Genomic DNA, 12,966 nt, shown 5'->3' with positions numbered 1-12,966 from the left:
ATATATTAAATTATATTAAGAACAGTTGAGGTAAATTAAAGACATGCATTCAAACTGAAACAAAAAGTAACATCCAAAATTAATAAAAAGAGACACTCCAAATAGCAACAAATTGAAACTTCCATTTCCTTGGTCCATTTCTATTTCTAGTTCTATTTTAAAATTCAAAGTAAAAAAAAAAAGTCTCAAATTATGATGCAGAAAGCAGAGCTGGTGTGTGTGGTGTCCAATGAGTCCAAGTTTCTCTTTTTATTGTCTCCCTTGGGAGAATTTTGTTTTTGGCAACCAAGAGAGCAGATCAAACGCACACACACACACACACAAAATACACGATCCTAATAATACACTAATATTACATATTGCCCTTCACATTACAACTCACAAAAACAACAATTTCAATCACTTATTCAATAATCTGACAGATAATGGAATTAGAGAAATTTGTATCTATTCAGTTTACAGATTGAAACCCTATATCTCCTGCCCGAGGGCATTAGCTCATACTCCTTATGGAGAATATGGCTTGGGTCACCAATAATTTTAAGGCTCTGCTTCCTAACAGACCTCACACAAATGTCCTGAAGAGAAAGTGAAAGTGACGTGACATACAGCCAAGTTTGGTGAACCATACTCAGAATTCGTGCTCTGCATTTAACCCATCCAAAGTGCACACACACAGAGCAGTGTACACACACACACACACACACACACACTGAGTATGCTGCAGCGCCTGGGGAGCAGTTGGGGGTTCAGTGTCTTGCTCAAGGGGCACCTAAGTCATGGTATTGCCGGCCCGAGACTCGAACCCACAACACTATGTTTAGGAGTCAATCTCTAACCACTAGGCCACGACTCCCCTCAAAAGTGGAGACAACGTAACAATTATTTTCCCAGCTCTTCTAACCACATATTGAAGTTGTCCTAAATTTAACAGCCATAACACTGATTCAATAGCTGATCTGTAAAACAGTAAGATGCTAGTTTTATCCACCCCATATACCCTGAGTCTTCTCCTGTACAAACATAGTCCACTTGACTCCATTTCAGCTCAGAATCAAAGTAGATACCTAAATACTGAAATGATGTTACCTGCTCAACTTCCTCCTCATTAACTTAAATTGGACTATGATCAACCTCCGACCTTAGGTCAAAGATCATTTCTTTAGTTTTATTGATATTCAACATCAAGTTTTCATCAGTGGTGTCTGTGAGATAAAATGAATAACATGTTGATGTCACAGTTTGTGATGTGGCAAAGGATGATAGAACAGTACATCGATGATGCATCAGTGTCTATAAAATTATTCATGAGTGTTTTTATGCTATGAGAAGATGCTTCTCTTAATTATTCACAGCAGCATGTGTTGATTTATGACAGATGCTTCAGACTGGAATGATATCGAGCACATTAACTGAGAGAAACGTTCATGGATTGAAGGAGAGTGTTTGTTTTTGCTTTGTAATAAGAGTTCGGCACAAACGAGATTAATTCACTGAGTGTAAGTGTTTTTACAGCTCTGTGACACACAACCACTCAAAATGCTTAGCCTATACAAACACCACAGATAGTTCTCAGAGGTGCAACAGCGCGTTTCAGAGTGCAAATGTCAGTGTATTTATTTGTTTTGTTTTTTCAATGGGAGTGATTGGTTTGGTAATTAGAGGAACAAAGTTCAGAAACTACAGAAAAAAAGTAGAAGAGGACATTGTTGTTCCAGTTCTTTTGGGGAAATGAAATCTGTGTTTTGTTAAAGTGAGGGAGTTATGTGTATAAAACAACTCAATAATAATAATAATAATAATAATAATAATCCCTTACATTTATATAGTGCTTTTCTAAGCACTTAAAGCACTTTACATTGTCAGGGGTATCTCCTCATCCTCCACCAGTGTGCAGCATCCACCTGGATGATGCGACGGCAGCCATATTGTGTGAGAATGCTCTCCACACACCAGCTTACTGGTGAAGAGGAGACAGAGTGATGAAGCCAATCAGCAGATATTTTCCTCACTGCAGCAACCCTAGTTTCAAGGGTAACTGCTGTATTTCTTCTGTTCAGTGCCATCTGCTGTCAGAGAGTGAAAGTGCACTTGGCTTTCATTCAGAGCATCTCTCATGCACTCCACCATGCGCTTCTCATCTGTGCTTGTTTACATCAGAGTCCACATCTTTTGACCAGTTGATAGCAGTTACGATAGCATCGGGCTCATTTTCTGTAGTTTCTGTAATGTTCGTGTCATCTCCTGCTGCTTCAGTAGGCACATTTCCATTGTGTTAAACTTTGGCAATATTTTGTAAATGTTGATAAAGCATTGCAATATGATAGCATTTACATTAACTGATGTTGTGCAATTTAAACATCATTTTTTTCCTTTCATGATAAGTTATTCCAACGGATTTTGGTGGGATTTTGACAGATTTTGGCTACAGTAGCCATTATATTTAATCAAAGGAGGTTTATGTGTATATCTTTAGAGATGCAGTGTGGAGAGCAGCACCATGATTCTTTTGATTCTCATGATTCTTGGCTTTTATTCAAAGTGACTCTCAAAAGATGAATACCAAAAGAACAGAATGACAGCTTATCGTTCATGTGATTAGCTGTCTGTGAATTCCCTGACAATTACATCTGATGTTGTCATTCTCATGTGTAGTCATGTGTAAACTTCCTCGTGTTTTTTGTTTCCCTGTTGTAAAATGATAAAGTAATTATAACTGAAACCATTTACATAAAAGTCTTGTTTATATTCCAGGGTGAGGTGGAATGTAGAAAATACTTGTGTTAAACTATATTCAATACTCAGCAAGGAGTTTGTAGGCTGCTCTCCCCACACATCAAATTCAAACCTGATTCCAAAAAACTTGGGACACTGTTTAAACTGTGAGTAAAAAAGGAATGGAATAATTTACAAATCTCAAAACTTTTATTTTAGATGTTAGATGAATATGGTCCCTGGAGCGCAGGTTTAATCAGCTGGGATTTTTAAAATTCACATTTTAGAGAGCCTGCTTTTAAACTCTCTAGCCTGATTTTCAGTCCACAAGTCTGGCCAGTAGTTCTCATCTCTCTCATCATCTGAAACAAGGAGATATTTAACATTGTATTCAGTGTACTGCTGTACACACACACACACACACACACACACACACACACACACACACAGAATATATATGATCTCTCCTCTTCTCCTGCTTTCATTGATCCACCACACTAACCTTAGTGACGTTATAAGCTAGGTATGTTGGCTTGAGAAAGATATTATACTATTTAAATGTTTTATTATTCTTGGTCTGGATCTCTAGTTTGTTGCTTTGTTTTTTAACTGATTTGACTTAGTTTTCTTATTATCAATAATAAAAAATTAGCATAGACTTACATTGGCTGCTGCAACAACTGCAGTCCACTAGAGGGAGCCACAGGATAAGAAATACTTCTACTACCCTGTTTTACTTTCCTTTTTAATCTGTAAAATTTACAAATAAATGCGTACATTTCCTTTATGCTGCCAAGCAAAGCTAAAATTATATATATATATATATATATATATATATATATATATATATATATATATATATATATATATATATATATATATATATATTCTAGATTTAATGTCTTTAGTTTTCGTCTTTGTCAATGTCTTTCATAGAGCAAATAAAGTTCATCTGCATTTCCTTTCCCTGCGTCTCTCACTCACGTCGCTCTCTCTCACACACACACACACACACACAGACGCACAGCCCCTCCCCTCCGTGCATGCTGTGTATCCATGAGAAGGATTGAGTGTTTGACGTTTAAAGCAAGTTCGTGAAAGGTTGGTATCTCGTGAACACCTTTACACAATCACACATTAAAAAGTGGTATAAAAATACTTTTAATTCTGAATATATTTTTGTCAGTGTGTTAATATTGACCCGAGAAGAGATTACTAGAAAGTTCACTAGTCGCAAGTTTGAGGTAAAATGCACTTGGTTTGTCGATGTCAAAACACTATATAAGCTGTGATTCAAACATTAAATAATGTTTTGACATTTGTTTACTCTTAAACTGAATGAATGTTTGCTGCTTCAATCCAGATGAGTAGGCTATTGTACAGGGTAAATTTAGTATAGGGTGTGAAAGTTGTACAGCTGTGGTATTTGTATTGGTTGTGATGTGTAGATGTTTGGTACGGTGTGTGGATTTTGTAAGAGGTAAAGGAATTTTGTGTGAATTTTGTAAATGTGTATATTTTGTTAAGGTGTGAACCATATTTAATATAATAAAGTTCTGTGTAACTAATTATTAACAAAATAATTATTTTGATCACCCCCTCTCCCCCCCAAACAAGAAATTCTGACATTCCATGGCATGATGGCGGTACCGAAAGTTGGAAGAAAGTGGCCCTATTTGGGATTACTATACTATATGACTGTGGTGTGTCTGATAAAAGCAAGTGCCTTTCAGTGGAAGGTGGTAAAATATCTGGACAATTTATGAAAGGGAAAAATCTTACGAATTTGCAGAGGTGTCAAGTAATGAAGTACAAATACTTTGTTACCTTACTTAAGGCGAAATTTTGGGTATCTATACATTACTGGAGTAATTATTTTTAAGACGACTTTTTACTTCTACTCCTTACATTTTCACGCAATTATCTGTACTTTCTACTCCTTACATTTAAAAAATAGGTTTGTTACTGCTATTTCATTTACGGCTTGTCATCATAAAAAAAAAAAAAAAAAAAAAAATTCCAGATAAATCGCGCCATCTGGATGGAGTGAATTTGATTGTGGTTGTATAAGTATAAACATATACCATTCCAACACCCTATTGGTTTGTACGCGATCCAAACGCACTTGCACATGACACAAATCACATCACACTCCAGCAAGGACACAGCCAATGTTGGGTTTGTTTATCAAAAAATATATTTCTTAAAAGTTATTATTTCTCAACTACTGGCTCATTTATCAAATGGGTGCTTTCTCTTCTACCTCCGCAAATTAAGATTATGTAGGTAGTTCGGTAGCGAAACGTTTGAATAAATTAGCGTTTGCGATTGACAATGTTGTGATAAGTAGGCTATACCAAATTTGTAAAGGACCGTTCACTTACCGCGCCTAAAAAGCACGTGGAAAACGCCTTCGGGCAGTTGCGCTCCTGAGGTGCTAAGCAACCATGACCTGCTTTCTCCATGAAGACGCGGAAATTTCAGCAATGGATAAATGAATTTGCAGCACTAAGAAACGTTTGCAGTAGCTCTGCTACTAAATTAATTTAAGAATGGCTATGCATATACAGCAAGATGGCCGCCAGCCCAGTGCCACAGCACAAGATGGCCGACTCAACGCCTGAGTCTCCAGACAAGGTGCCACCGAGGCGGTGCCCAAGGCCGTTCCCGATGCGGTGCCTGATGTCGCTCCCGATGCTGTTCCCAGAGCCCGATTCGGTGCCCGAGGCTGTTCCGCAGGCCGAGGTGGTGCCCGTTGCCGAGGCAGTGTCCGTACTGTTCTGAAGGCCGAGGCGGTGCCTGAGGCCGTTCCAGAGGCGGGGCCCGAAGCCGAGGCGTCTCACGTCTCTACAGGCAGTCCAGAGTCAAGTCAGGTGCCCATTGACTTTCCAGAGTTGAGTCAGTTCCCGGTTGACCCTCTTGAGTCGAGTCGGGTGTTCATGGACCCTCCTGAGTCAGGGTTAGTCACCGTCGACCTTCCAGAGTCAGGGTTAGTTACCGTTGACCATCCAGAGTCAGGGATAGTTCCTGTTGACCTTCCAGAGTCGAGTCAGGTTCCAGTGAACTCTCCAGAGTCGAGTCAGGTGTTCGTGGACCCTTCAGAGTCAGGGCTAGTCACCGATGATCTTCCAGAGTCAGGGCTAGGTACCATGGACTTTCCAGAGACAAGGCTGGTCGCCGTTGACCTTTCAGAGTCAACTCAAGTCACTGGTGATCTTCAAGGACTGTGTCAAGTCACCAATGAAGTCTTCACAAACCGAGTCAGGCCAGCACCAATCTTCTGGAGTCCAGTAAGAACACCAGAGGATTACCAGAGCCTCGTCGTTCCGCTGGTCCTTCTTGCATCGACCACAGGGACGTGGTGGTCATCTGCTCCGCCCTGGAGCCTGGGGGGGCTTCATGTTGTTGTTTGTTTGTTGTTTTGTTTTTTTACCTGCATTTGGATCTCTCCTGTGTTTCTTGTATCACTGAACGTGACAAGCCAATGTTATGCGATTAAAAGGTATTTTTTTCCTCTCACCTGAAGTCATTGCAACGGTTTTTGATGGGATTTTGACAGATTTTGGCTACACTAGCCATTATAAATATAATCGAAGGAGGGTTATGTGTATATCTTTACAGATGCAGTGTGGAGAACAGCACGCGGGGATAAATACAAGCATTGACTAGAGTGGCCATGATTAGCATGAATTAATTCCCCTGTTTCTTTCATTTACATTAACATTTATTCATTTAGCTGGGGCTTTTTTTCAAAGTGACTCACAAAAGATGAATATCAAAAGAACACAATGGCAGCTTATTGTTCATATGATTACAATCCTCTACACTACGAGTAAATGACTTGAATATGAGACTAAGTCTTCACTCTGGGCGACTAAATGATGTATAATATTAGCCAATGGCAATCGCCAGTGTGTGTTGGAGGCTAAGTATAAGTTTAGCTCAGATATATGTTGTCTCACCAAACACTCTCTGACTGAGCTCTTCAGAGTTTCTCTCCTTCAAGCGATCTGTGATGTGTTTCAGTTCATCTCAATGGATGCACAGTGTACCTGTGTTTGATGCACCGTAAACTCTACTGTAAAGACACCACTCGCTGTCACTTCGGTGAGAGCACAGAGAGAGAGAGAGTCTTACATACATGCAAAATTGACGCGCTACATGTAAACGATATACTTTGTTGTATTTTCCTGTCAAATTAATGGAGTTCCCATAATTATTTTCAGCTTTTTAAAACTGATGGGTTTTCCAGTAGTGGGCAGAGTTAATGCGCAAACAACAATCTCATTGGCTGGTGCTCACATATTATCATCCCTGTTTTGATGTCAGCAATTTTGACCAAGCGAATGCACACAAACTGATTTATATTCATAAATCCAGTAGCTCGCTAATCCTTAGTGCTAATAAGTAGAATTTGTATAATTATTATAATCTTATAATATTATTATTATTTTTTACTTTTTTAATTTTATTTTTTTAATCAAAACACTGAATGACCAACAAAGCACTGCTTGTGTTAAACTAAATTCAACACTCAGCAAAGAGTTTGTAGGCTGCTCTCCCCATTCATCAAATACAGCAGCAGTTTTACTCTAACAGATTTCAGTCATCACAGAAACCACAAACATTCACACTTCCTCTTCTCAACAGCACGTGATGCATTGCTAAAAAGTCTCTTGCTGTCGGTGCTTGTAATAGTTTTTTTCATCTTTCTCGGACAGTGTTTAATGTTTCCACACTGCTGACATGTTTGATCCATTATAAATAGTGCACGCCTCTCACTCTACACTGAGTGCTGTTTGATCACGTCACCAAAAATATCATGTGCTTAGGCGGGCTAGGCTAGGTGGAAAGTACAAAATACTTGTTAAACTAATTTCCAGCTAGTTTCTAATAATCCTCATGTCACTTCGAACATATGTAGATGAAGTACAGTTAAAACCTGTAAACAGTTATTAATGAAGAATTTGTTTGTAGTTTCATCAACAGAAATCCACACATCAAATACAGCAGCAGTTATTCTCTAACAGAAATCAGTAAGATATGTCTGTACTTCAGGTTTCAGTATTATGACTGACTAAAGCACAGATAAACATGATGCAGCATGAAGTGTAAATGTTGAACAGTTTGTGTGTTTATAGTTATTTGTGATTTTAAATCTTTACATTATTCACTCTCCCTCTTTTCTGTTTGGTTCTAGATCTGGGAGTTTTACCTGCAAACCCACGTGAGATTGCAGTATGATTCATCTGGTATTTATATAAACATCCCCTTTATATTCCTCTCACTTATAATTAACTAGATTATAACTAGAGGTTGACCGAAGTATCAATTTTGCCAATTAATCGGCACCGATAGTTGATAACTGGAATAATCGGTTAGCGGGATAAATACATGCTGATAGTTTTCCGGGTTGAGTCCGTTGCTGGAGTGGCTGAGAAGGCTCTGTTTTCATTATACAGTGCAGAGCGACCTTTAGTGGATAATCACTGACTGCATGTGTTGTTTGTTCAGACACGTGACGCTGCAATCTGAACAGAGCGAGAAACTTCAGACCCGGATTTAAATGCAGCTGACAGAAAATCCTGCCATGCCAAAGAGCGCCATTCACATAGTTTTCCATTAAATTACATCATATTCACCCAAACCGTTGTTAATGTACATAATACATTGTATATTGAGCATTTTTATCTAAATGTTTTTCTTTCTGTGGCTCTAATAAAGTCTGTATGCTTCATTTATAGAGCTATAATATAGATCTTTCCATTTGCTCCGTTTTTTTAAACAGTGAACTTGAAACTTCTCTTTGCCTCATTGTTCATCCTTGAGGTGAACTTGTGTCCATTTGGTGAATAAATAAACCGTTTTAGAGCACTGCTTGAGTTGAACACGATACGTCCGGAGTATGGACAAAAATCAATTTTGTGATTTCAATTTTAGTCACGATTTTGACACACACGGACATGCTTAGTAAATCACTTAGTAAACAAAATGTCTAGACATATGACAAAAATAAATAAATAAAATAACAACTGTGTCCAGGTCAAGTTCTGCTAGACTCTCCTAGCTTCTCTTTTATATGGATTAGATGATCATTAAGTGTTCAAGAATAGAAGCAGTTGAAGTGTGAGAGTACACGTTGTGCTGGTATAATTGTAGGGCCCTATGATTTCCGTGATGTGGAAAACGTGGACGGAATCGCGGAATCCATTCATTAAAACAGAATTCACAGTTTAATGCAGAATGTCAAGGAAGTTGTCAAATTTTGAAAGAATGAATCAAAAGAAGGTCATTACAGTTAAATCAAATCATGATATGGACTACAGTAACTATTAAGCAGCAAAAGTCTATTTAAACATGAATCCTGCGTGTCCTGAGTGTCTGTGTTAGTTAATGGCGCAGGTTTCATTTTTTGCACAATAACGTTACTGAAGCGCACGTGACACTCGCTGTGATTTCAGCATCTACCGTTACTCTAAATGAGGACATGAAAAACATTCTCAGAACTTCTCTGAGAGCCACTTCAAGAGCTTTTGACCATTTGATTTGATCAAAAGCATCATATCACATGCACAGTCTATATCTTTCAGTAGAATGTGCATAGCCTGCTATTGCTACTACTAAAATGAAACAAACATTATTTTTTAAGGAATAATCACACGCCATTTCTTCCATGTTTTAATTTTAATAGGAAATCCAGTTTGCTGGCCAAAAAAAGTTTGCTTAATTTTCAGTAATTAAAATATAAATTAAATTAATGTTTTATATCTTGATTTGATAACAATAAAAATGCAGAACACAGATTTTTTGAGGGGAAAGAAAATCAAGGTTTCTTTAGTTAAATTATGCGTTCAAATAATTAGACATGCTTAAACACAGAATTTGGTAACAATACAAAATATGGTGAGAAAAAAATTTCATATGTTCAAATATATGTTATATAATATGAAATATGTGTATTTTGTAAATGGTCATTCCTCTTGTTTAAAGGAGTTGAGTCTCCTGCTGCTGCATTAATGTATAAAATAATGAGTCAATGTATAATTAGTGTTTAGTTTTGAAAGTGAAAAAAAGTGACGTGACATTCAGCCAAGTATGGTGACCCATACTCAGAATTTGTGCTCTGTATTTAACACATCTGAATTACATACATTTTAGTAAAATGGATTTAAAAGTGTCTGCCACAATTTATTTCTAACACAAATCTCTTTTTCAGGTCCATGAAACACAAAGCACAAAATGACCATCTCTGCAGATGATTTATTTAGTTCCCAGAGATGTGTATATTCTGTGATCTTTTAAAACTGCTTCTTCTCCTCTTCGTGAGGATTGTGCTTTGTGTGGCAGCTTGTAATAATGCAGAATATGAAATTAATGGAGAGTGTTGCCCAAAGTGTCTTCCAGGTAAGTCCAGGATAAGATTCTCTTCACTCAAACACACACTAGATGCAGATGAACTCAGACACTGAAAGAGTCATGACTTTTTCATTATCACTCATTATTACTGATGAAGAACTGTAATATGCTCCTAATATAATCTTAAACCAATCTGGTGTTTCTCTGTGGTACATTCCCTCCATCTGGTATAAAATAATAATAAATAGAAGCAGCTAGTGCAGGCCAGGTGTTGAGTTACAGTTAGGGATGCAATGATACCATTTTTCGAACCGATCCAATCCAGCGCAGTTTTTTTTAAATCATTGTAGAATTTCTATACTTCTCTGTGTTGACCTGATCATCACTCTTTAGTGTGTTAAACACAATCTACTACACATAGACAACTTCATTTTAATGAAAAATGACAAATAAAAAAATGTATAATCATAAACTATGACAAAAATACTTTTATAAACTAAGTTAGTGGATAATTCAGCAGCAAAAGATACTCTAGATTCTAGAAAAATCAGGTCACCAAAAAAGGAAAGACAGGAAAAAGAAAAAAAAAAATAAGGGAAACAGTCAGTTACTGTCTACTTTTCAAAGAAAGGTGAGTATAAAAATATAATACTTTCTCATTTAAAGTAAAAAAAATGAGAAAGATATTTTTTTTTGGTATATATTGTCAAATGATTTAAAATTTCTTACATATATATATATATATATATATATATATATATATATATATATATATATAAAACGGCTGTCAAAAAAACTATATTGGTTGACCACTAGTTTGTAATCACTGATCTATCCATCATTGCATTAAACACAACATGACAGATTTACTGATTTATTTCACTTTGATTCTGATTCACAAACATTCACAACTTTTGTTGTTCAGCTGAATCAAGTATCCCTGAAAATATTGGGTGTTATGAAGAGAGTCAGAGGCGCTCGGATTCAAATGCAGTATTTATTTAGAGAACGGTCAGACAGGCAGAAATCAGGAATGGCGTCAGGTGTGTCAGGGATAACCAGAATCGAAACCAGAAACAAGCAGAGATTGGGGCAGGCAGCAGAGAAATCAGAGTCAAATACACAGTCCAAAGGTCAAACACGGGAATAACAAACACAGGGGAAAAACACTCTGAAAGACTTCGCAGTGAGTTAGAGTGATGTGCTGCTTTATGTGTGTGTAAATGAGGTGCAGGTGTGGCAAGAAGATTATCTGATGAATGAGGTGCAGGTGTGGCAAGGTGATAGTGATGCAGTGACTCATGGGAGATCTAGTTTGGGTGTGGTGCAACAGTATGAGAGGTGCTAGTGTCCAAGTGATGATATGGTGACATCTGGTGGTTGATGGGTGGAATGGTCCTAAATGGAGTGCCCTCTACTGAAGTTCATGGGCACTCCAGCTAATGATCATGACATAGGGATTGTTCATAACAAGATCCCGATTAATTAGAAAATCTGTGTACCCAGCGTTATTACAGTCTGATTATTTGTATTAATATTGTATTATTTATTCTAGTCTGTTTTCTAAATCAGAAAAATATTTATTGGTCAAGTCTGCACAAGCACACAAGGGATTTGTTGTGATGTTAGAAATGTACTTAACATAAAATCAAGATACAGAACATAAGAAACATACAAAAATAAATTATTTTCAGTCTACACAGTTTATAAAAATATACAGACATATAAAAAATACAACTTAGACAGTTACAAATACCTGTAAAGGTTATGTACATATGTCATGTTTAAATAAAGAATAATAATTGTGCTGGTGATTTTCTTTGATGTTGTCTAGGAAAGCGAGTTTATAGACACTGTGATGAGATCACAAGCACAACATGTGATTCATGTCCCATCTTTACTTACACTGATCTTTCTAATGGATTCATAGAGTGTGTGCCCTGTTCTGTGTGTGACACGAGTGAGTAAAACTGTCTTTTCTTACTGACTCTATCTAGCTGTTTGACTCAATTGACTCATTAGTTTTCTTTCTTGTTGAAGGTGATGGAGTGACAGTAAAGCATGCATGTACATTAAGATCAGACACAGTGTGTGAACCTCTTCCTGGTTATTACTGTATAGACTCGCTCTATAACTGTAAAAGAGCCAAGAAACATTCATCCTGCTCACCTGGACAATACATCATCCAAACCGGTCAGTCTTTTATCAGTCCAGCAGCTTTAATATGCATCCATACAAACTGAGAGGAATAACTCTGCTTGCATTTATATTAAATTACTCAATTATGGAAATATGCATGTTGCTTGTCTTTTAAAACCACCTGAACAAATCTACTAAATTATGATCAGGCTGATGGACACTGAATGATGATGTGATCGTCTGTGAGACTGTGTTTATTGCTCATGTACTGATGCTGTGTGTTTAATTGTATTTGTATAGGAACAGAGTTCAGAGATACAGTGTGTGATCACTGTCCTGCTGGTTCATATTCAGATGGGACACTCTGCATATTACATACAGAGTAAGTATTAATATTAAAATACTGACACCTTAAATTAAATTTCTTGTTTTTAAAATGTTTCCTCACAAGAGATACAATATATTTGTAGCTAATGTTAAGTTCTGTATCTCTCTCTAACAGCTGTGAATCTCTAGACAAGACAACAATCAGAGAAGGAACAGATACGACTGATGCTGAGTGCAGAGATAGATCATCTTTACTGACAGTGACTCTGAGTGTGTGTCTGGGAGTGTGTTTACTGATATCTATTGTTATAGCTGTAATTATTGTATGGAGGAAAAATAGTGGAATAAATCGAATGTAATGTAAGATTCAGACTCTTAACCTTTGTTTTTAATCATGTAATGTTTGTAAATAGTAATTACTGTTTCTTT

General features: G+C 37.0%; 1 protein-coding gene across 1 annotated transcript; it reads left to right on the top strand.

The window, feature by feature from the left end:
• Window positions 1-7,667: 7,667 nt before the first annotated feature.
• Window positions 7,668-12,966, top strand: LOC113081149 (tumor necrosis factor receptor superfamily member 14-like). Its single transcript, XM_026253198.1, has 6 exons — window positions 7,668-7,967; window positions 9,932-10,119; window positions 11,906-12,031; window positions 12,112-12,264; window positions 12,511-12,592; window positions 12,713-12,966. Exons 2-6 carry the CDS (start codon window positions 9,993-9,995, stop codon window positions 12,894-12,896), a joined length of 672 nt encoding a protein of 223 aa, XP_026108983.1. The 5' UTR covers window positions 7,668-7,967; window positions 9,932-9,992; the 3' UTR covers window positions 12,897-12,966.

The sequence above is a fragment of the Carassius auratus genome, unplaced genomic scaffold (genome assembly GCF_003368295.1).
Source record: "Carassius auratus strain Wakin unplaced genomic scaffold, ASM336829v1 scaf_tig00033244, whole genome shotgun sequence".
Lineage (NCBI taxonomy): Eukaryota > Metazoa > Chordata > Actinopteri > Cypriniformes > Cyprinidae > Carassius > Carassius auratus.
The sequence above is the reverse complement of the archived record's forward strand: the minus strand, read 5'-3'. Positions and strand labels throughout refer to the sequence as shown.